The sequence below is a fragment of the Vipera berus genome (genome assembly GCF_964194415.1).
Source record: "Vipera berus genome assembly, chromosome: 1".
Lineage (NCBI taxonomy): Eukaryota > Metazoa > Chordata > Lepidosauria > Squamata > Viperidae > Vipera > Vipera berus.
Window position 1 is genome coordinate 133,318,802 of NC_138202.1, and position 26,309 is coordinate 133,345,110.

The window sequence follows — 26,309 nt, forward strand, 5'->3', positions numbered from 1 at the left end:
AATAATAAGATATTAATGTATGATATCTTACTGTTTAGCAAAAAGGCAGTCAAAGCGGAAAAGTAAATGCATTTTCACCATGATTGTCTATAAAGATCCTCAGTCATCCAGGTCTTAGTTGTTCCAAAGATGCTTTTTCATAAGGCAACTGGATTTTTTCGTTTTTTCCTGAAGACATTTCCCTTCTCATCCAAGAAGCTTTTTCAGCTCTGACTGGATGGTGGGAATGGAAGGTGTGCTGCCACCACGTGGCTGTTTTGGGAAATTATACATTATGCTAATGGGTCAGCTAACCCCTCCCTCTTTGTGATGTATTTCCCCTTTTTCTGAGCTAACTTTCTTCTTCTTGGCTCTGTGCCTGATATCCTCCATTAACCAGCAAAGGTGATACAGCAGACATGTGCTGTAGACTTACGTGCAGACGCTGGGAGTTATTACCATTTTCTGACCTTGGAAATGCTTCAGATATCATCTTAACGCACCCCACCTGTTGTATCCTACTCTACAAGCAATAAAGGTATTTCTATATGATAAAAGTGTTTCCACGAGTTCTACTATCTGGAGAAAGAGAGCTGTTAATGGTAATGGCATCTGCTTATATAGACCATAGAAGTCTTAATAAGAGATTAATTACAGTACAACGGATTTTGATTCAGAATAGAAGGATTTATACTCCTGGCAGACAGCTGGTCATTTGCATTCTTTTACAGAGTCATTGATGTCACCTGACGGTTTATCTGTGTCGTCAGGGTCACCTGAGTGGTGCAAATGGGTGTTGAGCCTTCTTGGAACTGTTGAAAGGACTGTGTTGTAGACTGAAGATAGATGATGTCAGATCCCTCCCCTTCTGTTGAGAGAAGGCTGTTCAGTTTTGATGTAGATGGCCTCTTCAACCCCTCTTTCAAACCAGCAGTCCTCTTTGTCTAAAATGTTGACTCTTCTGTCTTCGAAAAACAAAAAAGTCCAGTTGCCTCATGAAAAAGCATCTTTCGTTGTTAATGGAAAAGGCATGCCTAAACCTTGATAATGGGAGGAAGCACTAATGATTTCTCCTCCATTCGTCCAACTCTTGAATTGATAATCCATGCCAAATTGGGAACTAATTCATTATGATATGAGTCATTGGTGATGGAGTTGCAAAACATTAGCACCCCTTTTCCCATACCGTTCCCATTCCCTGCTGGAGTCTCCAGTGGATCAAAGATGTCTCATTTGTTTAAGGACTGTTTTCCCCCTGTGTTACCTTAATAACAGCATCGTGGGTCAAAGAATACTCTGTGATACACATACTTAGCTCCTAGTCAGTTAATCTTGTAATACATAAAATCTTGGAAGTAATTTTAACGTGGTTTTGATTCCAGACGGATGTTATCGTAAGCACTATTGGTGAGGATCTAAAGCTTGGCGTAGGCCCACTTTCAAAAGCTGTGCTGCAGAAGGCTGGAGTTGAGCTTCAAGATGAGTTTGATCAAGTGGTCCAAGATCAAGGAGCCCTAGGCAACTGTGTAATTCAAACCCACGGGCATAACCTTGCCTGTGTTTTGTTCCATGTTATAGTTCCACAGTGGGATAGAGGAAAAGGGACTGCAATCAAGGTACTGGTTCATTTTGCTTCCTTGTTTGCTGTCATTGTCTTGGAATGTAATGTTCACGAGTCAACAAGAAGGATTGCTGATGACCCTTGTTTATAATCTTATGTCTCTACATGACATTAACAATTCAGGTTAAAGAATAGTGGAAGCCGATTCTTCCTTTTATGCTCCTTGTGCATATTCAAGTCAGTTTCTTGAGCTTTGCCAGTACTTTCCTGGGCATTCTCAATAGCTCTGTTATTGGTTTTGTTTTTAACGTCTGTGTGTCAGTTTGTACTAAAGTTAAAAAGCATGCATGCTAAATTGTCCATCTTATTCCCGAATACTTAATATACTTGGAAAATAAGCTAAGAATTTTGGGTGCTAGAATGAGTTCAGCTTATCTGCAGATGGTTTATCTACAAGGATATACGATCATAGTTTTTAAATTTACCCATATATACTTGTGAATAAGCCCATCTGTGTATAAGCTGACCCTCAAATTTTTAACTAAAATACCATGATAAATTGGAACAGCTTATCCATGGGTAGCATATTTTCCATTGTGCTTTGGTTAAAAATTTTGAGGGTTGGCTTATCTGCTGATGGGCTGATACCAGAATACATACATTATGTCTTCTTACTTTAAAAAAGGAGGTGTTACTTTGTAAGCCATTCTTCAAAACCAGAGCCATAATTTTGATGCAATTGATTATGCTGAGTTGAAGTTGAATGTAGTGTTCCATGTTTTTCATATCCCTATCTTTATGTGTGAATGAGGTTGATCTGTGCACACCTCTTGTCTATTCTGGCTCCTAAATTAAGATTTGTCTTAATATTGGGCCTTTTAAAGCACGATTGTGAAATATTGTTTTATATTTTACAGAAACTTCAAAACATCATGAGGAAATGTCTGGAGAGGACTGAAATGTTATCATTAAAGTCTATCTCATTCCCAGCCATTGGGACTGGAGGTTTTAATTTTCCAAATTCTGAGGTGGCTAACTGTATGTTTAAGGAAATACTTACGTTTGGTAGAAAGAAGAATTTAAAATCCCTTCGGAAAGTTCATGTGCTCCTACATCCAAAAGATGAAGACAATATAAAGGTAATGTTACTTTTCTTCCAAATAAGAAATTGCCATTTGTTTTTAAGAAACCTCAAACTTTACCTCGCAAAAATAATTGTAAATGTCCAGCTAATAATTACAAAATAATTAGGGCAGCAGCCAAGCTGGATTGTTAGATGGGCATCTACTTTCCCAGATACAGTCAAAGGTGGTCCACATATCTTTCAAACTTACAATGCGATTTGCTTGATTTTGGCTAAATTCATTCATTCATTCACCTTTACTATTATCCACCTTTACTATTTTTAGAAATAAGGCGGTAAATACCCAATAAACCTTCCTCATTCTATTTTCCCTACAGCAACAACCCTGTAAGGTTGGTTGGGTTGAGAGAGAGTAACTGGCCCAAAATAACCAGGTTAGTTTTTCATGGCTAAAATGGAACTTGAATTCATGGTTTCCTGGTTTCTAGCCATTACACCAAACTGGCTCTCTTACCAAACTTTTGTTTTGTTAGGGTTTGTGACATAGCATGTTCAAATCCAGCCAAATGTGGCGTATCCCATTAACCATGTTTAAACATTCTATGGAATTGTGCAGATTTGACTATTATCCTATTTAACTGTATTTTTATTTTTTCATTCAATCATCTCTCCTGCTCAAAGATAACAGATGACTGTCCTATCTTTCAGGGCAGTCAAATTAAACAGTTACCCACAGCCCCATGTTTTTGGCAGGGTAGTGGTAGGGTGGGTGAAGCAATTTTAGTAAATTTTAGTAAAAATACAGAGTTAACAGCTTGCTGGCTTCCCCCTGTTCAAGAAGCTGTTATATTTTACTGAAGATGTTGGATGCACCTACTTTTAGTAGAAACACTCATTGTATCAAGGGGCATCCAATGACTCCCCCATGACCCCCAAATTTGTGAGTCCGTTACCCCCAGTGCCATTATTCAGTTTTTGTAAGAATGGTTCCATGGTGTTATTGTTGCTTTTTTGCAAAGTTTTGGAAACAGGTGGATAACTTCCCCCCCTAGGCATTTACAGAAGTTTTTCGATCTGGGATTGATGGTGTCCTCCAGGCTGCGCCACCGAGCAGTGAAGAAATGGCAGGTAATGGGTGGGCTCAGTTGGGCAGACTTTTCTTCTTTCTCCACCTTTTTCTTATTATGACTTCCAGAACTATATTAGGTCCGACTGGGATGTAAAATGAGTTATATGTGGACAGGCGTTCCTTTACATAGTACCAGTTATAGCTATTAGAAGAATGGAGGGACTACATTTTCAGAAGATGTTTTATACCAGGGGTCCTCAACCTCTGGCCCATGGCCCACTACTGGACCTTGGCCCATTTGGAACCGGGCCGTGGAAGTGGCAGGTGAGCGCGCTCGCATGCCCATCCCTCACACATATTCATTCCCTCTCTCTCCCCCCCCCACCAGCCAGTCTGCAAAGCAGGAAAGGCTGGGGATCTTTTGATTTATACTTTCTTTCAGAATGGCCATGAACTCATATGCAAAGCCATAGCATGATTTGTTTGGCTTTGGTAGCATTTTTACATGCTTTTGAATTGCTAGGTTGGCAGAAGCTGGGACGAGTAACAGGCACTCACTCTGTTACGCGGCACTCGGGATTCGACCTGCCAAACTGCCGACCTTCTGATCGATAAGCTCAGCATCCTAACCCACTGAGCTGCCGCGTCCCTAGTAAATCACTAGAGATATGCTAAGTTCCTTCTTGCTTCAAATGCTCTACTATCATCTCAGTGCCAACAAAACCCTCCATCAAAGAACTGAATGACTACAGACCAGTTGCTCTGATATCCATAGTTACAAAAACCTTTGAAAGGTTAGTGCTGGCCCACCTGAAAACCATCACAGATCCGCTCTTAGTCGCCTTGCAATTTGCCTACCAAGCAAATAGATCGGCAGATAATGCTGTTAATATGGCTCTGTACTACATCCTACAACATCTTGAATCTCCAAAGACCTATGCAACGGTCCTTTTTGTAGGCTTCAGCTTGGCATTCAATACAGAGTTCCAGATATTCTTCTCACTAAACTAAATCAGCTAGCTGAGCCTGACTACAACTGTAAGTGGATCATAAGCTTTATAATAGATAGGAAGCAGCAAGTGAAGCTAACCAAAATTACATCAGATATCTGTACAATTAGCACGGGGGGGGAGGGGCAGGGCTGTGTGCTCTCTTCACTTCTCTCTATTTACCAATGACTGCATCTCAAAAGATCCCTCTGTTAAAGTACTGGAGTTTGCAGATGACGCAACAGTGATTGGTCTCGTTCAAGACAACAGTGAATCTGCATACAGATGGGAGGTTGAACAACTGGCTTTGTAGTGTGGCTGGAACAATCTTGAACTGAACACACTTAAAACTGTAGAAATGATAATAGATTTTAGGAAAATCCTATTATTTTACTATCTCTTACAATACTAGACAACACAGTATTAACAGTAGAGACCTTTAAGTTTCTAGGTTCTATAATATCTCAAGATTTAAAATGGACACCTAACATCAAAAATGTCATTAAAAAAGCACAACAAAGAATTTTCTTCCTGTGTCAACTCAGAAAGCTCAGACTGCCCACAGACTGCTGATACAGTTCTATAAAGGAATTATTGAATCTGTCAATTGCATCTCTATAACTCTCTGTTTTGGAACTGCAACCAAACAAGACAGACACAGACTTTAACAAATAGTTAGAACTGCAGGGGAAAAAAACAACTGCTACCAGCCTGCCTTCCATTGAGGACCTGTATACTGCACGAGAAAGAAAGAGGGCTGTGAAAATATCTACAGACCCCTCACATCCTGGACATAAACTGTTTTAAATTCTTCCCTCAAGATGACAGTATAGGGCATTGCATGCCAAAACAACTAGACACAAGGACATTTTTCCCCATGCAATCACTCTGCTAAACAACTAATTCCTACAACACTGTCAAATTATTTAGTAAAGCTGTATTGTTATTATTCTCCTCATCTTTCCTATTACCTATCCTTATTTTCTTATGATTGTAATTTTGTTGTTTGTATCTTACAATTTATATTGTTTTATTTAGTATCCTAGCATGATTTGTGTTCTGCTTAGCTAGTATCCTATGACTATCAATAAGTGTTGCATCTTATGATTTATAATGAAGTGTTGTATTTTATGATTTATGATGAATGTATTTTTACATTGTTATGATCATGATTTATCAATATTACTTGTGTGTACACTGAGAGCTTATGCACCAGAGACAAATTCCTTGTGTGTCCAACTACATTTGGTCAATAAAGAATTCCTATTCTATTCTGTTCTGTTCTGTTCTGTTCTGTTCTGTTCTGTTCTATTCTATTCATCAGTGCTATAACTCAACCATAGTGCTTCTTTTTTCAATCACAGGTTTCTTTGGATCCCTTTCTACTTCAGCTTTAGGGAGTAATGAAATGCAGATTGGATCCGTTACCTTCCAGTCAATGATAGGAGATATTAGAATGGAAAACACAGATGTCATTGTGAATGTGACCAATGAAAACTTCACATCCAAATTAGGTATTCAATTTCAAATGAACATCTTCTGAACATCCTAATAAGCTGAGTGCTCATTCTTGGTGAGACAAAAAGCTGTCTGGATATGCAAAAGTCTGTTTGCATGTGTATGAATGAATGAGAGTGAAAAATGAAGATTCATTGAAATAACAAGAGGAATTTAAACTATTTTTTTGTAACCAGAGATGTTCGCTGTTTACTTTCATACATATTCCTGTCTCCTTTTTCATATCTTTACAGGTGTCTCCAAAGCAATTTTGGAAGGTGCAGGACCTGAAATTGAAGCAGAATGTGCAAGACTTGGTAAGGTGCAACAAGAAGTCCCATTGGGTTAGGTCAGGGATAGGAACCTTGGCTCTTTTTTGACTCGTAGACTTCAACTCCCAGAATTCCTGAGCCAGCATGGCTGGTTCAGGAATTCTGGGAGTTGAAGTCCACGAGTCATAAAAGAGCCAAGGTTGCCTATCCCTGGGTTAGGTAATAGAGGATTTGGCAGAATTCAATTGCCAAATATAGTTTGCTTGGTATTTCCTAGATTGTTTAATAATAGTTCTGAATACATTTGTCAGTGCTATTCTGCAAGTTAGTTATTGTTGAAAAAAAGATCTATGAATCAGCAGGAGGAAACATGCTGATGAAAAAGAGATAAATTTTATCTGGATCCAATTAAGAAGCCAGACACAAATCTACACATTTATTTTTCAGTAGTATATGGGTTGCAGCAGGTGGGGTTTAGTTAAAAACTAAATTTGGAAACCTTTTTTCCCCATTTAGTTCGTTTTAGAGTATTGGGAATTGTAATCCCAACATGAAGCTATGAGCTATGCCGTGCAGGGCCACCCAAGACGGAAAGGTCATAGCAGAGAGTTCTGACAAAACGTGATCCATTGGAGAAGGAAATGGCAACCCACTCCAGTATCTTTGCCATGAAAACCCGATGGACAGTACCAAAAGGCAAAACAATATGATGCTGGAAGATGAGCCCCTCAGGTCGGAAGGTGTCCAATATGCTACTGGGGAAGAGCAGAGGGCTAGTACTAGTAGCGCCAGAAAGAATGAAGCGACTGGGCCAAAGCCGAAAGGACGCTCAGCTGTGGATGTGTCTGGTGGTGAAAGGAAACTCCGATGCTGTAAAGATTTTTTCTCCATAGGAACCTGGAATGTAAGATCCATGAATCAAGGCAAGCTGGATGTGGTCAAACAAGAGGTGACAAGACTGAACATCGACATCTTAGGTATCAGCGAACTAAAATGGACAGGAATGGGTGAATTTATTTCTGATGACCACCAGGTATACTACTGTGGGCAAGAATCCCTCAGAAGAAATGGAGTAGCTTTCATAGCCAATAAAAGAATAGGAAAAGCAATACTGGGATACAATCCTCAAAATGACAGAATGATCTCAGTTCGAATCCAAGGCAAACCATTCATTATCACAGTAGTCCAAGTCTATGCCCCAACCACCAGTGCTGAAGAGGATGAAATTGACCAGTTCTATGAAGCCCTACAGCACCTTATAGAACTAACACCAAAAATGATGTCCTTATCATCATGGGGGAATGGAATGCTAAAGTAGGAAGCCAAAAGATAACTGGAATAACAGGCAAGTTTAGCCTTGGAGTGCAAAATGAAGCAGGGCACAGGCTGATAGAATTTTGTCAAGAGAATACGGTGGTCATAGCAAACACTCTTCCAACAACCCAAGAGACGGCTCTATATATGGACATCACCAGACGGTCAACACAGAAATCAAATTGACTATGTGTTCTGCAGCCAAAGATGGAGAAGCTCTATACAGTCAGTAAAAACAAGACCAGGAGCTGACTGTGGCTCAGACCATGAGCTTCTCCTTGCAAATTTAGACTTAAACTGAAGAAAGTAGGGGAAAGCACTAGGCCACTCAGGTATGAATTAAATCATATCCCTGTTCAATATACAGTAGAGGTGACAAATAGATTTAAGGAATTAGATCTGATAGACAGAGTGCCTGAAGAACTATGGACAGAGGTTCGCGACATTGTACAACAGGTAGCAACCAAAACCATCCCAAAGAAAAAGAAATGCAAGAAAGCAAAATGGCTGTCTGAGGAAGCTTTGCAAATAGCTGAGGAAAGGAGGGAAGCGAAAGGCAAGGGAGAAAAAGAAAGATACGCCCAATTGAATGCAGAATTCCAGAGAATAGCTAGAAGAGATAAGAATGCCTTCTTAAATGAACAGTGCAAAGAAATAAAATAAAACAATAGAATAGGGAGGACCAGAGATCTTTTCAAGAAAATTGGAGAGATGAAGAGAACGTTTCATGCAAAAATGGGCATGATAAAGGACCAAAACGGCAGGGACCTAACAGAGGCAGAAGAGATTAAGAAGAGGTGGCAAAATTACACAGAAGAACTATACAAGAATGAGCTTAACTTCCCTGATAATCACAATGAGGTGGTCACTGATCTCGAGCCAGATATCCTAGAATGTGAAGTGAAGTGGGCCTTAGAAAAGCTGAGCAACAACAAAGCTAGTGGAGGTGACAGTATTCCAGCTTCAAAATCTCAAAAGACAATGCAGTAAAAGTGCTACACTCAATTTGCCAGCAAATTTGGAAAACTCAACAGTGGCCACAGGATTGGAAAAGATCAGTTTACATTCCAATTCCAAAGAAAGGCAGTGCCAAAGAATGTTCAAACTATCACACCATTGCACTCATTTCTCATGCTAGTAAAGTCATGCTTAAAATCCTACAAGCTAGACTTCAGCAGTATGTTGATCGAGAACTACCAGAGGTACAGGCAGGATTTCGAAGAGGCAGAGGAAGTAGAGATCAAATTGCCAACATACGCTGGATCATGGAGAAAGCTAGGGAGTTCCAGAAAAACATCTACTTCTGCTTCATTGACTATGCTAAAGCCTTTGATTGTGTGATTGGTTCAAAATTGGGAAAGGTGTCCGGCAAGGCTGTATACTGTCGCCTTGCCTATTTAACTTACCGTATTTTCCGGCGTATAAGACGACGGCGTATAAGACGAGCCCCTACATTTCCTGTTAAATTATAGGGTTTGGGCTATACTCGCCGTATAAGACTACCCCTCTTCCAACGCACACCAAATAAAAATTAAAAAACATCAGATTTGATTTTAATATGGTAATTTTAATTCAAATGCTTATGACATGCAGGTACTTAGTAGGAAAACTGTCACTTATAAACATAAGGCTGTTTGTCATCAAACATGTAAACATAAAACAGTGCAAGTGGATTAAACTTAATAATAATATAATAATAATAATAATAATAATAATAATAATAATAATAATAATAATAATAATAATAATAATAATAATAAGAAGAAGAAGAAGAAGAAGAAGAAGAAGTAGTAGTAGTTGGAAGGGACCTTGGAGGTCATCTAGTCCAACCCCCTGCTAAGGCAGGAAACCCTATACCATTTCAGACAAATGGCTGTCCAGTCTCTTCTTAAAAACTTCCAGTGTTGGAGCATTCACCACTTCTGGAGGCAGGTTGTTCCACTGGTTAATTGTTCTAACTGTCAGGAAATTTCTCCTTAGTTCTAGGTTGCTTCTCTCCTTGACTAGTTTCCATCCATTGCTTCTTGTCCTGCTTTCAGGTGCTTTGGAGAATAGCTTGGCTCCCTCTTCTTTGTGGCAGCCCCTGAGATATTGGATCACTGCTATCGTGTCACCCCTCACCCTTCTCTTCGTTAAACTACACATACCCAATTCCAGCAACCGTTTCCTATTTTCCTAATTCACTTCTTCACTTTTCCTAATTCACTCTAAAGCTTTCCCTGCGCAGAGCCTTATGTAACACCAGCTGCCTGCAATTAGTGCAGGTTCTCATCCCACCAGGCTCAAGGTTGAGTCAGCCTTCCATCCTTCCGAGGTAGGTAAAATGAGGGCTCAGATTGTTGGGAGCAATAAGCTGACTTTGTAATAATGCTGCTTGTGGGGGGGGGGTGAAAGCTCTAATAGGCAGGCATATACATAGAATGAAGGCTATTGCTAAGCACATTGATTTGTGCTTTAAATTGTAAGCCGCCCTGAGTCTTCGGAGAAGGGTGGGATATAAATGGGATTTAAAAAAAAGACCAAATGGGAGATCCGCTCCAGGTTTTCCAGCCAGCCCGCCCAGTTCCTGAGTCAAATGTGTCCTTAGAGCTAAGCTGCTGCTCTGCTATGCATTCCCCACCTGCTTCAAATTGCTCTTGCATTCCCCACCTGCCTACAGCTGCTCTTCAACTTTAGAAGGAAAGAAGCCCAGACCCCAGCCTGTAAAAAATCACAGACTGCAGCTTCTACTCCAATTGGTCCCGCTTTCCCTGCGCAGACTAAATGGAAGATCCGCTCCAGGTTTTCCAGCCAGCCCTGTCCCTAAATTTTCAGCACTCGGCGTATAAGACGACCCCTGACTTTTGAGAAGATTTTAATGGGTTAAAAAGTAGTCTTATACGCCGGAATCTATGGTATATGCAGAGCACATCATGAGAAAGGCAGGGCTAGATGAATCAAAAGTTGGAATTAAGATTGCCGGAAGAAATATCAACAACCTAAGATATGCAGATGATACCACTCTAATGGCAGAAAGTGAAGAACTAAAGAGCCTCTTGTTGCGGGTGAAGAAGGAGAGTGCAAAACTTGGGTTGACACTTAACATTAAGAAAACCAAGATCATGGCATCTGGCCCTCTCAATTCCTGGCAAATAGATGGGGAAGAAATGGAGGTAGTGACAGATTTTATTTTCCTGGGCTCCAAGATCACTGCAGATGGGGACTGTAGCCAAGAAATTAAAAGACGCTTGCTCCTGGGGAGGAAAGCCATGGCAAATCTAGACAGCACACTAAAAAGCAGAGACATCACCCTGTCAACAAAAGTGCGTATAGTCAAGGCTATGGTCTTCCCAGTTGCAATGTATGGCAGTGAAAGTTGGACCATAAGAAAGGCTGAGCGCCAAAGAATTGAGGCCTTTGAACTATGGTGCTGGAGAAGACTCCTGCGAGTCCCTTGGACTGCAAGGCGATCAAACCGGTCAGTCCTAGAGGAGATCAACCCTGACTGCTCTTTAGAAGGCCAGATCCTGAAGCTAAAACTCAAATACTTTGGCCACCTAATGAGAAGGAAGGACTCACTGGAGAAGAGCCTAATGCTGGGAAAGATCGAGGGCAATAGAAGAAGGGGACGACAGAGAATGAGGTGGCTGGATGGAGTCACTGAAGCAGTAGGCGTGAGCTTAAATGGACTCCAGAAGATGGTAGAGGACAGGAAGGCCTGGAGGAACATTGTCCATAGGGTCGTGATGGGTCGGACAACAACAACAACAACTCTCCCTCAGGCTTGCCCCACAGAAGCCTCTCATATCTTATCCCCTTCTCTCCCTCAGGCTTGCCCCATAGAAGCCTGTCATATCTTATCCCCTTCTCTCCCTCAGGCTTAACCCGCAGAAGCCTCTCATATCTTATCCCCTTCTGTCCCTCAGGCTTGCCCCATAGAAGCCTCTCCTATCTTATCCCCTTCTCTCCCTCAGGCTTAACCCACAGAAGCCTCTCCTATCCTATCCCCTTCTCTCCCTCAGGCTTGACCCACTGGCATTTCTCCTTTCCTTCCAATGACCTCTCCCCCCTCACTCCTCCTTCCCCCCCAAAGCCCCTCCCTCATGCATTCACTCACTGCCCAGCTGGCTTTTTTATGCAGTGCTCATCAGCTGGAGCTGCGTGGGCTGATTTTGGGGTCTCTGCCAAGCCCCAACAGCCCTGCAGCTCCAATTGACTCTTCTGCTGAAGACTGTATGTGGCTGCTGTCCACCCCCGAGGTCGCTGGAAGCCCCAATCAGCTGGAGCCATGCACACTGGTCCCAGGGCCTCAGCAGAGCCCCAGCAACACTGCAGCTTTAGCTGACTCTTCCCCCAGGCCACTTTGGTGCTGCCCCCGCTTCAGCTCACCCCCTCTCTACATACTCAATCACCTCCTCCTACTAGTCTGCTTGCAGGCCAGATCTAAACACATCATGGTCCGGATCTGGCCCATGGGCCTTGAGTTTGACATGTCTGATCTAACTGATGAGAGAGATGCAGATTTAAGCAATGTTGTTACACCTGTCACTTCTCCTTAGTTAGCCTGAAGTGCACCACATTTGGAGGTTATCTGGTCACCAAAGTCTGGTGATCAAAATATTGGACATAGGTAAAGTTTAAAAGGATCATGTGGTTCCTTGGAATTAGATGACAAGGAAGAGAAGATTTTGGTGTCAGAATAAGTATCCTGATAGCACCATCTCCAGCTTCTGAGGGTAACTTCCCACCAGACTACCAGAATATTTATGAAGATAGAGGTTTTGGACACAATCAGAAGCTGCTTATCTAGCTGCACTTCCGATCTATTACAGTCTTTGACCATAAATGAGAAAAAGAGAGGAAAACATAGACCTTTTCCTTATTTTCTTTGCATGTGTCAAAAAAGGTTGTATTTCTACAATTTGACTTCAAAAAGAATACTCAATGTTTCCGGTAATGTGCTAAAAATGTCTTTGCAGTAGGCAACAAAGGGCGAGCAGTTGTCAAATTTTATAATTGGTGCTCTCCATTAAGAAATGAATGTATAGATACCTCTACCTCCAATGAGGTAGTAGACTATATGCCAAGGATAGTTCATGGAGAAGTTATCATTTTCATTTCATTTTCATTTTTCCAGCCTCTCAGCCTCACAATGGATTTATAACTACACGAAATGGCAAACTATCCTGTAAAAAAATTATCCACCTGGCTCCTTGCTCCAGCATCAACACTCAGGTCTCCAAAGTTCTTCAGGAATGTGAAGCAAAACAATATGCCTCTGTAGCCTTCCCTGTAATTGGAACAGGTTTGTATTCCCCCTGCCCCCACTCTCAGATAATCATTTGTGCTTTTCCAGAATAAAGTTTTCATTAAGGAGGAGCCTATGCCCTAAATCCTAGTGATAGTCTCCTAAATTAGCTCATGGGTAGAAAATGTGAACTGTTGCAGTGGATTTGCCATGTATGGACAAGTTCCAATGTTCTGCTAAGTTTGAACATGACAAAGGAGATGAAATTCCCCTATATTCCATCCTCAAAATGAAGTAGGATGAGTCTCTGACCTTCTGTTTTGTTGCAGTTGATTTCTTAATTTCTCCTTCATGACTTCCATTCATTTGGAGACCGCAGCCCCCTTGGTGTGTTTAGGACTTCGACCAGAGGCTCTTGCGGAATAACAGAGCTGTAGGCTATATTTAGAAGTTGAAATAATGTCCTAGAACAGGGGTGTCAAATTCACCACGTCATGTGATGTATCACGATGTATTGTGACTATTTTTCCATTGCCAGCAATGGGGTGGACGTGGCTTCCGTATGATGCAACCGGCCCAGAGGCCGGCAGTTTGACACCCCTGTCCTACAAAAATGCAGTGGCAAATTCTTCATGTATTGCTCTTAAGAAAACTTCATGAAGGTGTCCATGAAATCCTTGGGAGTTCAAGCTTGGCTTGGATGAGATTTAACTTGCCTTTGTTGTTCTCTTCATATCTTAGATCTAAAGTTCATAACCATGATCTATTACTCCTTTTCTTGTGATCTTTTGAACCTATACCCAGCACATCATAGGCAAACAGAAGGAATAGAGGAGAAAATGATGATGTATATATCATGATACAAAGGGATGGTTTGCATTAGATATGTCATAGATTCATGAAGTGTATTGTCAACATTTCACCTCATTACATATTGTTATGGATCATGCTGCATAACACAGCCTTATCTGAGAAGTTTTAATTGTTGAAAATCAGGTTCATTCTTTACGTGGACAGCACAATAATTCAGCTGCACAAATTCTATACTGTAATTCACTTAACACATTTAATAAATAATAGGGGGCTAAAGCTAGCATGGTAACCCAAACAGAGGAGTAAGTCCACAGAAAAAAAAAGGCACCTCTGGTCTGCAGTTTGCAGACCAGAGGTGCCTGCTGAATCTGGAAATTCTATCAGAATAACAAAAATTCTGTTCTCCACCTCTTGCATATATACATATACATATATGTTTGTGTGTGTGTGTGCGTGTGCGTGTGCGCGTTTGTGCAGTATCAGTGCACATATAAAAGGGGTGGATTGGGGATTGCAATCCAGATTTCAACATTATCCCCAAGTAGACATCCAATGCCTCCGCTTATTTTAAATCCAAACACTCATGATGTTGCAATGTATCAAGGCCCTTGGGCTCTCATCCTGAAAACAATTAACATCTGGCCTCTGCAGATATAAGGAGGGAGGATTTTTTTGAGGGTACTGACAGTGACTGACCATTATAAAATGGGCAAAGTGTGAAAATAGCTAGTTCTTTAGACGAGCATCCCTCATCAGGAAATGGTGACTGAAGAATTCTGGAAGTCCACAAGTCTTATGCCAAGTTTGGGGACCCCTGCTCTAAAGGTTAAGCTTGACGCCAGTGATGAAAGAAAGGCAAGAAGTAAATTAAATTCATGGTACATACCCATTCTATAAGAGAAGTAGGCAACATTCTTTTTTTAAATAATCTTTATTAATTATTTACAGTAAAATTGACAACAGAATAATACATAGGGAAAGGGACAAGGGGTTTAAAGACACCAACCATATAATCACATAGTACGAATCGTGAAAAACAAATAAAACAGACCGAGAGTTATATCTACTCTTCTATTAACAAAAAATATATCATCCCAGCTAAACTTTCCAATACATAGAATATCCTTACCATTAGAAAAAGAAAAAAAAAGAAAAAAACTACCATTGCTCATATCTTATCAACCTTCTAGGCCTAATAAATTACACAAATCAATTGAGTGGGCGATCTCATCACTCGTCTCCTAAATTGAGCCTTCTTTTAAGCCATACAAAACATTTGTTGCAACTTACATAGTGATTCACGTTTATCTTTTAAAATGTACGTTAACCTGTCTATCCCGGCACAACGGAGAATCTTGTTTATTATCAAATGATCAGGGGGTATATCTGGGTCCTTCCACAATTGGGCAAAGGCCATCCTCGCCGCTGTTGAGACATGAACAAATATATACCAATCTCTTTTGTCAATATTGTCTGGTCTTATACCCAATAAATAGAGGTCTGGCTGCATAGGGTAATGCTATATAACAAATGTTAGCAACTCACAAGTAAAGTACCAGTGGCCTTCCAGATATAAGAATCTTGGATGTGCTTGAATCATAGCTTGAATGACAAGCAGTTAGGGATGATGAGAATTGTAGTCCGATATCTGAAAAGGCATGGCTGGTCCATCCTTGCTTTGAGTCCTTCATTGTAATAAGTACTAACAATAAGTATATTTTGTTGGGTTTTCTGTGTTGTATCTGATACAGGTCAAGGAAGAAAGAGTCCTGATGAAGCAGCTGACAATATCATCAGTGCAGTTGCTGACTTTGCAGGAAAACGGTTGCCTCGATACTTGAAACTTGTTAAAGTTGTTGTTTTTCAACCACAGATGCAAAAATCCTTTTCCACCATTTTGAAAAATAAAGAAGGTCGGGCATTGCCCACTTCGGAATCTAGGTTTTCTAAGTTTAAAGGCAAGTCTAAAGTAGTGAGTTCATTTATGTAAATGTTCTTTTCCATTTTTTCCCCCCTCTGAGTGTGCACTTACAGTATTTCCCTTTTGCTTATAGCGTTTCTAACTGGTCGGAAGTCACCTGCTAAAAAGAAAAGTTTTGTAGTGTTGGAGAAGAAGATTGAGACCTCAACTTTTGAGCTATGTGGTGAAAACAAGAAAAACGTGGAAGAGGCTGAAGCCTGGCTAAGGAAATTGATTTTCAAGGAACAGACAGAAAATCACATTGCTGATGAGTTGATAGTTACGTTTGCTGATGCCGAAATCAAGAGACTGAATGATCTCCAGAAAAGATTGAATATTGCCATTCATCTGAACAAGACGGAGTCTCCTCCTTTTATTTTGGTATCTGGTATCCCCCGGGATGTCCTCACTGCTTTCACAGAAATTCAGAACCTATTAAAAACACTTAAAGCTGACCAGGAAAAGAAATCCAAGGCAGAACTTGTTAAAGTTTTGGTTGAGTGGCAGTATTGTGCAGACGGAAATGTCTTTCTACCTTTTGATACCTTAAGTAACCTTGATTTAGAAGATGCTAAAATCAGCACAAAGGAACAAATTGAGGTCCAAATTCAGGGACAGAAATACACAGCTAACCTGAAAAAGATGTGTGTTGTAGATAGCCAAGGAAAACGTATGAAAATTAAACGTATTGGAATGGATGAAGGTAATGAACATCTTAAATAACCGAGGTTCGATTCGTGGCTAGATTACTGCTTTGGTCACCTGTCAAAAATCTCCCCATGCTTTAAAAAGGGTGCAACGGGGGTAGGGCAAGGGTAGAAGCCATGAATGTGGGTGTATCACATAGAATTTGTTTTAAATTAAAAGTGAACAGACCATTTGTATGATTGGCATTAAAACATGACTGTCAGTTCCATACTGGATGTGCAAGGCTTGTTCATGTGTATAGCAGGTGTTCCATGTGTTCATTTTCCAGCCAGAAGTTTAGGCTTATCAGTATATAGGTTGATGCAATGCTTGTGACTTCCACTGTGTCTGGAGACATCTTTCTTGGCCCATATCAGGCTTCCTTCTCCATCTGAATTTGAAGGTTTTTAACTTTTTTCTTAAGAATCAATACGAAGGTGATATATCTCCCAGACTCTAGAATCATCTTTATTTGTGAGAATGTATTTGGATTTCATTGTAAGCACTTTAGCATATTTGTAGTATATAAAAATGGTGACAGGAAGCAGTGGCTGAGAGCATCTCTATCAGAGTAGAGGGCTGTTGAGTATGTCTTTTGAAATTGAACATGTCCACTACGATAGCCAGTTTCTGAAAAAAATCTGCAGTGTTTGCAAAAATCTACATTATCTTAATTGAGTCAGCCTTGAGTTTTACAGAATCGAACTCGTGGAGTGAACAGTGATTTAGCCTGCAGTACTGAATTCTAACCTCTGAGCCACCATGGCTGAAGGGGCACACCTAAAAATCAAGCTAGGGTGGGGGTGGAGCTTTCCCATGCACCTCGCACCCCACTTACCATTGCAGCCTGCCTGCCTCTCCTCTCGGCCCACTTCTTCTGCGTCATCCCCTGGTGTGCATTTCACAGTCAGAGGCTTTTCCAGATTCCATAGTTTGTTTCTCAGCTGCAGAGGCCTTCCGGAAAGGCCTCTGATTGTAAAATGCAGACCGGGGGACGACACAGAAGAAGTGGGCCAGCTGGGTGGGGCTGTCGGTGCTGCAGGTGAGTGGAAAAGACACACCCTTCCCTGAAAATAAGACCAGGTGCCTCTTTTGGAGGCAAAAAAAGAGACCAGGTCTCATTTTGGGGGAAATGTGGTTTGTGAGTGCTGATGGGAAAGCTGTGATGATGAAATAAAATTATCCTGTGCAGGGTTGCCAAACCACGGTGAGGATTTTAGTAATAAATGTAATGTTTAGCACAAGGGGAGATAATTGCAAATTCCATTGATTTCAAACTTATGCATAGTGCTATTTTAACAAAATGTTTATTTTGTATTAGAACATCTTCCTGAACAGTGGGAAGATATGGAAGGAAATCATGTCAAACTGGTTCCACTACAAACCACATCAAGAGAATATAAGGACATTGAAAAAATATTCTGGATTGGCTGCCCTACATTCACAATTGAAAAGGTAACATTTGATATGAGCTTAAGGAAGCAAATAAACCCAACACACTTTCCTTTTCCTATTTTCCCCACAACCACCACCCTGTGAGGTGATGAAAGTGAAGGTTCATTCTCCAAGCTTGCAGGTTGATTTGTGAACGTTTCATTACCAGGCTAGGTAACATCTTCAGTAGCATTTAGGGGATATCTGTGTCAGTACTCTTCTGTTTCATGGTTCCAATAGATGAAACCAATGAAAAGAACTTCAAGGCAAGGATTTCTTCCTTAAAGAACACTTTATTCAGGAAACAAAGTATCGGCACTTACATAGTTGAACCCAAGACAAAAGTTCCCTCCCTGATACAAAGTAACAAGTTGCAATTCCCACCCCAGAAAGGCTGTCACAAATCACATTTACCAATTAATCTAAAATCCTCCCCACTTTGTTGTTGTTAGTTGCGAAGTCGTGTCCGACCCATCGCGACCCTATGGACAATGTTCCTCCAGGCCTTCCTGTCCTCTACCATCTTCTGGAGTCCATTTAAGCTCACGCCTACTGCTTCAGTGACTCCATCCAGCCACCTCATTCTCTGTCGTCCCCTTCTTCTATTGCCCTCAATCTTTCCCAGCATTAGGCTCTTCTCCAGTGAGTCCTTCCTTCTCATCAGGTGGCCAAAGTATTTGAGTTTTAGCTTCAGGATCTGGCCTTCTAAAGAGCAGTCAGGGTTGATCTCCTCTAGGACTGACCGGTTTCATCGCCTTGCAGTCCAAGGGACTCGCAGGAGTCTTCTCCAGCACCATAGTTCAAAGGCTTCAATTCTTTGGCGCTCAGCCTTTCTTATGGTCCAACTTTCACTGCCATACATTGCAACTGGGAAGATCATAGCCTTGACTATACGCACTTTTGTTGACAGGGTGATGTCTCTGCTTTTTAGTGTGCTGTCTAGATTTGCCATGGCTTTCCTCCCCAGGAGCAAGCGTCTTTTAATTTCTTGGCTACAGTCCCCATCTGCAGTGATCTTGGAGCCCAGGAAAATAAAATCTGTCACTACCTCCATTTCTTCCCCATCTATTTGCCAGGAATTGAGAGGGCCAGATGCCATGATCTTGGTTTTCTTAATGTTTAGTTTCAACCCAAGTTTTGCCCTCTCCTTCTTCACTCGCAACAAGAGGCTCTTTAGTTCCTCTTCACTTTCTGCCATTAGAGTGGTATCATCTGCATATCTTAGGTTGTTGATGTTTCTTCCGGCAATCTTAATTCCAACTTTTGATTCATCTAGCCCTGCCTTTCTCATGATGTGCTCTGCATATAAGTTAAATAGGCAAGGCGACAGTATACAGCCTTGCCGGACTCCTTTCCCAATTTTGAACCAATCAGTGGTTCCGTGTCCAGTTCTCACTGTTGCTTCTTGGCCTGCATATAGGTTTCTCAAGAGACAAATAAGATGGTCTGGTATGCCCATCTCTTTAAGGACTTGCCACAGTTTGTTATGATCCACACAATCAAAGGCTTTAGCATAGTCAATGAAGCAGAAGTAGATGTTTTTCTGGAACTCTCTAGCTTTCTCCATGATCCAGCGTATGTTAGCAATTTGATCTCTAGTTCCTCTGCCTCTTCGAAATCCTGCCTGTACTTCTGGTAGTTCTCGATCCACATACTGCTGGAGTCTAGTTTGTAGAATTTTAAGCATAACTTTACTAGCATGAGAAATGAGTGCAATGGTGCGATAGTTTGAACATTCTTTGGCACTGCCTTTCTTTGGAATTGGAATGTAAACTGATCTTTTCCAATCCTGTGGCCACTGTTGAGTTTTCCAAATTTGCTGGCAAATTGAGTGTAGCACTTTTACTGCATCGTCTTTTAAGATTTTGAATAGCTCAGCTGGAATACTGTCACCTCCACTAGCTTTGTTGTTGCTCAGCTTTTCTAAGGCCCACTTCACTTCACATTCTAGGATGTCTGGCTGGAGGTCAGTGACCAACTCATTGTGATTATCAGGGACATTAAGCTCATTCTTGTATAGTTCTTCTGTGTAATATTGCCACCTCTTCTTAATCTCTTCTGCCTCTGTTAGGTCCCTGCCATTTTGGTTCCTTTATCATGCCCATTTTTGCATGAAACGTTCTCTTCATCTCTCCAATTTTCTTGAAAAGATCTCTGGTCCTCCCTATTCTATTGTTTTCTTCTATTTCTTTGCATTGTTCATTTAAGAAGGCATTCTTATCTCTTCTAGCTATTCTTTGGAATTCTGCATTTAATTGGGCATATCTTTCTTCTTCTCCCTTGCCTTTCGCTTCCCTCCTTTCCTCAGCTATTTGCAAAGCTTCCTCAGACAGCCATTTTGCTTTCTTGCATTTCTTTTTCTTTGGGATGGTTTTGGTTGCTACCTGTTGTACAATGTTGCGAACCTCTGTCCATAGTTCTTCAGGCACTCTGTCTATCAGATCTAATTCCTTAAATCTATTTGTCACCTCTACTGTATATTGAACAGGGATATGATTTAATTCATACCTGACTGGCCTAGCGCTTTTCCCTACTTTCTTTAATTTAAGCCTAAACTTTGCAACAAGAAGCTCATGGTCTGAGCCACAGTCAGCTCCTGGTCTTGTTTTTACTGACTGTATAGAGCTTCTCCATCTTTGGCTGCAGAGCATATAGTCAATCTGATTTCTGTGTTGACCGTCTGGTGATGTCCATGTGTAAAGCCGTCTCTTGGGTTGTTGGAAAAGAGTGTTTGCTATGACCATCGTATTCTCTTGACAAAATTCTATCAGCCTGTGCCCTGCTTCATTTTGTACTCCAAGGCCAAACTTGCCTGTTATTCCAGTTATCTTTTGGCTTCCTACTTTAGCATTCCCATCTCCCATGATGATAAGGACATCATTTTTGGGTGTTAGTTCTATAAGGTGCTGTAGGGCTTCATAGAACCGGTCAATTTCATCCTCTTCAGCACTGGTGGTTGGGGCATAGACTTGGACTACTGTGATATTGAATGGTTTGCCTTGGATTCGAACTGAGATCATTCTGTCATTTTGAGGGTTGTATCCCAGTATTGCTTTTCCTACTTTTTTATTGACTATGAAGGCTACTCCATTTCTTCTGAGGGATTCTTGCCCGCAGTAGTATACCTGATGGTCATCTGAATTAAATTCACCCATTCCTGTCCATTTTAGTTCGCTGATACCTAAGATGTCGATGTTTAGTCTTGTCATCTCTTGTTTGACCATGTCCAGCTTTCCTTGATTCATGGATCTTACATTCCAGGTTCCTATGGAGAAAGAATCTTTACAGCATCAGACTTTCCTTTCACCACCAGACATATCCACAGCTGAGCGTCCTTTCGGCTTTGGCCCAGTCGCTTCATTCTTTCTGGCGCTACTAGTACTAGCCCTCTGCTCTTCCCCAGTAGCATATTGGACGCCTTCCGACCTGAGGGGCTCATCTTCCAGCGTCATATCGTTTTGCCTTTTGGTACTGTCCATAGGGTTTTCATGGCAAAGATACTGGAGTGGTTTGCCATTTCCTTCTCCAGTGGATCACGTTTTGTCAGAACTCTCTGCTATGACCTTTCCGTCTTGGGTGGCCCTGCACGGCATAGCTCATAGCTTCATTGAATTACGCAAGCCCCTTCGCCACGACAAGGCAGTAATCCATGAAGGGGAAAGTCATGATACAAACATTTAAAGATACAACTTATGTCTGTGCAGTTTTGTCCCAGCATTCTGCCCGTCCACTATTTGCAAGCATTGGGCAGTTCAGAGTGAGATGCTGAAACAAAACTTTTAAGTTTACTAAAGATTACATAAACTTTTAAAAATGCTGTTTTTAATGACTAGAAGCCTGCTTTTAAAAAGCTAATTAAACCAAGATTTTCTGTGAATTGTTAAAGGTTAGATTAATATCTTATCAATGGAATGTGCTCATAGAACTCTACGTACCATCCATCTTAAGAGATTCTTAGCTCATAGCTTCATAGCTCATAGCTTCATTGAATTATGCAAGCCCCTTCACCACGACAAGGCAGTAATCCATGAAGGGGCCTCCCCACTTTACAGCCCACCAAAACCTGACCTTAGTGACACTTACTTTCTCCACCATCAAATGTCTTCTGACCACAAAGCAGCCCAATACTGACAAATGAAACGTGCTGCTGCTGTTTCAGTAATTCCATCTTCCAAGTGGTGGCCATAATAAACCTAGATTTACAATGATTGTTTTTGCATACATCTGCCCCATTTTGAGTTTAGCAATAGGCAAAGCAATCCAAAGGGGGTATAATTCACTGAATCTTGATGTTCATGAGAAGCATTTTCTGAAGTTTTACCCAGATATGATAGCAGTGATGTCACTGGCCTTTCCATAATCCTGAATAGCCACGAAAGAAATTGCATTTATTTTGACTGTAGTGAACCTCTGAGGATATTAGGCATACAGCTTCTGAGTATTTTTAATGACTTTTATAGTTATGTTGCTGTTTTTGTTCAAGGGTTTTATAAAGTTTTAACAGTACAGCAGTGACATGGGCAGTTATATAAATTTAATAAATAAATAAATAAATAACACAGTCCCATGCCTGTTGAATAAAGACAATGCAGTGGACAACAAGACCTTTTTGGTGAGAAGTTAACACGTAAGAGACTCTCCTTGCCAATTCTCCATTGCAACCTTTCTTCTCGATTGTTTGTTTCTAATCTTAGCATAGTCACCAAGGGAGAATGCTAAAACTCATGGGAGATGGATACAGATATTGTATGACAGGGAATGATACTGGTAAATGAATAATAACGTTTTACATTTGCAATCTTTGTAGATTGAAAGGGTACAGAATCCTTACCTCTGGCAAGCCTATCAAGTCAAGAAAAAGCAAATAGATACACAAAATGGCCATGGAAACAATGAGAAGATCCTTTTCCATGGGACTCCCTTTTCCACCGTGGTGCCAATTTACCAGACTGGCTTTAACCGCAGTTATGCTGGAAAGAATGGTAAGATCCTTCTAAGCAGATATAAAGGAATATGACATAAAGCGTTGTGTTTCAAAGATGTATGAAGATTTTTACACAGCCCAACAGCACCCTCTCCCCTCTCCTTGCCTCCCTTCCCTTCTGTAAGGTTTAGTGAAGAATCTGATTTTTTTTAAAAAATCCCTACAGGAAAAAAAAGACTTGCTGAAAGGAATACACTGGCAAAAGAAAAGTAAAGCTTAAATCCTAAGAGAAGAGCTTTGTGCTGTCCTAACCCTCTTTAAAAGGCAACAAAAACTTACTATAAAATGGCATTTAGAATCAAAGTGGCTGAAACAATGATAAAAGAGATATTTCATAAAAGTATTAAAACTGCCATAAGAGAAAAACTACAAACATCTGCAAACTCTTAGGCACACTGGGTTAGTTTGAATGGCCCCTTTCTGGGAGCTGTGTAGACTCAACACACAAAGAAAAGAGGAGGACTCTGACAAGCAGTTGCATTATCACACCGGGCAATGTGGTGAGAAGAGTTCATACACAAGAGTTTTATTTTCTCTCGGGGAATCTTGGGTCAATCAGATTGTGGGCTGTTCCCTGACACCACTGGATGACAAGAGTGAGGAAGATTCTCAGGGATGACTCACACCCTGGACGGTATCTCTTTACTCTCCTACCATCCGGTAGGAGATATAGGAATATAGCCAGCCGTACCAACAGGCTGAAAAATAGCTTTTATCCGTGGGCTGTTAGGCTTTTAAATGGGACATAATCTTATGCAGAATTGACTTGGGAGGCCGGTGTGTGGTGTAGTGGGTTCACATAGTGTGGTGGGATGGTTTGTTGTCACTGTGTGTTGGGGGGAGAGAGCACAGGGGGAGGCTCAGCTAATCTCAATGTACACATGTTGTACTTTGACAATAAAGGTTTATTTATTTATTTATTTATTTATTATTGTCAGCTCAGGGGGAAAAATAGTATTCCTTTTCTATTCTCTGAGTGAATAGGATTGTGGCTGCTGAATGCTCAGAATCTCTCTGTTCAGTGGAAGGATTGAGGGTGCAAAAGATTTTGAGGAGAATGGAAAAGGCCATCAGGTTCTTATTTTTCACAAAAAGTGGTAGTGGTGACAACTCAATTTTGTAACTCCCTGCTTACAATGTACTGTTTGCTTTTCCTAAAATCAGGTTTCAATCAATTTGGTGTGTCTAAATGAACAACACAATAGGTGACTTTTAGAAATATAACTTGTTAGATAATAATCACTTAAAGCTGAAATACAAATACTGGTGTTTTGCATTGTTTATTTTATCAATATCTTATATTTTATACCTTTTTTTCTTGGTTTCAGCTGCAGTAATTGGTAATGGGACCTATTTTGCTGTCATCTCAAATTATTCTGCTCAGGACGTTTACTGCCCGCCAGATGCAAATGGGAGAAAATATATGTACGTTGCCCGTGTGTTGACCGGAGATTATTGTATTGGAAGATCAGGACAGATTATACCTCCATCCAAAAATAATGGCGGGTTTGACTTATACGACAGTGTAACTGACAACATGAATCGACCATCAATGTTTGTTATCTTTCACGATGCTCAGGCTTACCCAGAATATCTAATTACTTTTAGAAGATAGGTTAACAGGCAAAACATGATTTATTTCCCTTTCTTCTCATGTTAAAAGCAAGTAATTTGAACGAACCTTTTTAAAATACTTGTCACTTGAATCTCGATTCAGTATTTAGTTCCTCTCTAGAGTGGAAGACTAAAATAATCAAAATCCAATAGAGGCCAGAAAATGATATTCAAGAGAGGATAGAACATGATGATTTTCTGCATAGAGAATGTATTTGAAGGAAACAATAGAACTAAGCGTTACAATCTTGTAAATACAATGAAGATATATCCTCGACTTAAGGAACAGTTTGAAGTCTACTTAACAGTGATCAGATTTTGAAAGTGTCCTTTCAGTTTCAATGAAAGTCATTTTGCACCTCAAATGAAAGAAAACAATGAGCGTTTTTTCTACAGGTACACACTAATGCTTAAAACTGCTAAACCAGCGTTTTCTCCAATTTCTTTTTCTGGTGGTTCTCTCCATTCTAAATTCTGAACTTTGCTATCATGTCACTTTCCCTGTCCTCCACCAATTTATCTGTTTTTTCCCCAGGATCATTCAGCATCTGTTTCTGCCTGCCCAAAAACTGCATTTCCCTCTGGTTATAGGCAAATTATGCGCAAGATTATTTTTTATTATTTCTGGAGAAATGGTTAGCAACAATTAATAACATGTATTATTATTAAATATATGTATTATTGCTTGAGAAGGTAGTAAGAAAACAAAATTCCACTGTAAAGCTGGGAAAATTTGTAGTAGTTTCCATCTCATCCTTAATCTAAATTGCTTCTATGCTTATGGTACGCAGAAGAGAACGGCTTATGAGAAATATTACTACCAAATGGTGCTTTACAACATTGTGTCAGACTGAAAAAAATAAGATTCACCCTACAGCCATGAATTGGTCAGTCCAGCTGCAGAAAGCTGGTGGTGACCTTTCTGAAAGGACTTGTAGCTCACAAAGTAGCCATAGAACAACTTTAGTTGTTTTCAGGCAATGCCGGAAAGAGCCGTATCTACCTGATGAACTTCACAAGTCAGAAAGCGGTAGCCGAAATTTTCCTATCTCCAATGAACTGCTATCTCTGGTTGATTTTCCTCACTGCCATTTATAAATATAACAAAGTGATGTCAGCTCTCATCCTGCAAGATGATGCCATGTCTTAATTAACTAGGATTATCTTGGCCTACATACTGAAGTGCCTGTATTTATAATCTTTCTAAGAATTACCTCGTCAAGTAGTCCAATAAACTTTTTCTGACAAAAATGTTTTTGGTCTTCATGAATGTTCTTGGGCTACAGGAAGAGTGACAGCTTTAGGGAAGATTTATGGTTTAAACCATAGTTCAGTATGGATGGCCTTCCAGTTCTTTCAGTTCCTCAATTGGCCCTACTGATGTTCATTGGAGAACCATCAGTGGGTTTGGAAAAGCTTGTAACCCTACAGAAAACTTGGAATTTGTTTCATCTTGCACTTGTGCCAACAATTCTTTCGGATGCAATGTGTCTGAACTGGGGATTATTCCCCCCCCCTTCCTTTTCTAATTTGACGATTAGGGCACAAAAGAGATGGTTTTCTTGAAATCGTGTAGTTTCAGCAAAGGACACCTACACCAAACTCTCACACAAGTCCTAAATTCCCTATTAAAAATTAGCCTTGAAGTGCCAAATACAGGCAGTCCTTGAGTTATGATCACAACTGGGGTCAGAATTTCTGTTGTTAAGCAAAGCAGCTGCTAAAGGGGTCATGCCTGATTTTAACAATATTTTTGCCACTGTCATCGAGAAAATGCAGCGGTTGAGTGACTTCTGGTTGTTAAATGAATCTGGCTTCCCCAATG

At 40.6% G+C, this 26,309-nt stretch overlaps 1 protein-coding gene across 1 annotated transcript in view; it reads left to right on the forward strand.

The window, feature by feature from the left end:
- Positions 1-26,085, forward strand: part of LOC308668167 (protein mono-ADP-ribosyltransferase PARP14-like) — a 38,273-nt gene extending 12,188 nt beyond the window's left edge. Inside the window, exons 7-17 of the mRNA XM_081327867.1 lie at positions 1,362-1,595; positions 2,458-2,679; positions 3,677-3,752; positions 6,047-6,196; positions 6,434-6,496; positions 12,882-13,049; positions 15,557-15,763; positions 15,860-16,468; positions 17,774-17,907; positions 22,694-22,868; positions 24,199-26,085. Of these exons, the coding sequence (XP_081183993.1) occupies positions 1,362-1,595; positions 2,458-2,679; positions 3,677-3,752; positions 6,047-6,196; positions 6,434-6,496; positions 12,882-13,049; positions 15,557-15,763; positions 15,860-16,468; positions 17,774-17,907; positions 22,694-22,868; positions 24,199-24,485 (2,325 nt within the window). The 3' untranslated portion in view covers positions 24,486-26,085. The remainder of the gene's footprint in view (positions 1-1,361; positions 1,596-2,457; positions 2,680-3,676; positions 3,753-6,046; positions 6,197-6,433; positions 6,497-12,881; positions 13,050-15,556; positions 15,764-15,859; positions 16,469-17,773; positions 17,908-22,693; positions 22,869-24,198) is intronic.
- The last annotated feature ends 224 nt before the right edge of the window (positions 26,086-26,309 follow it).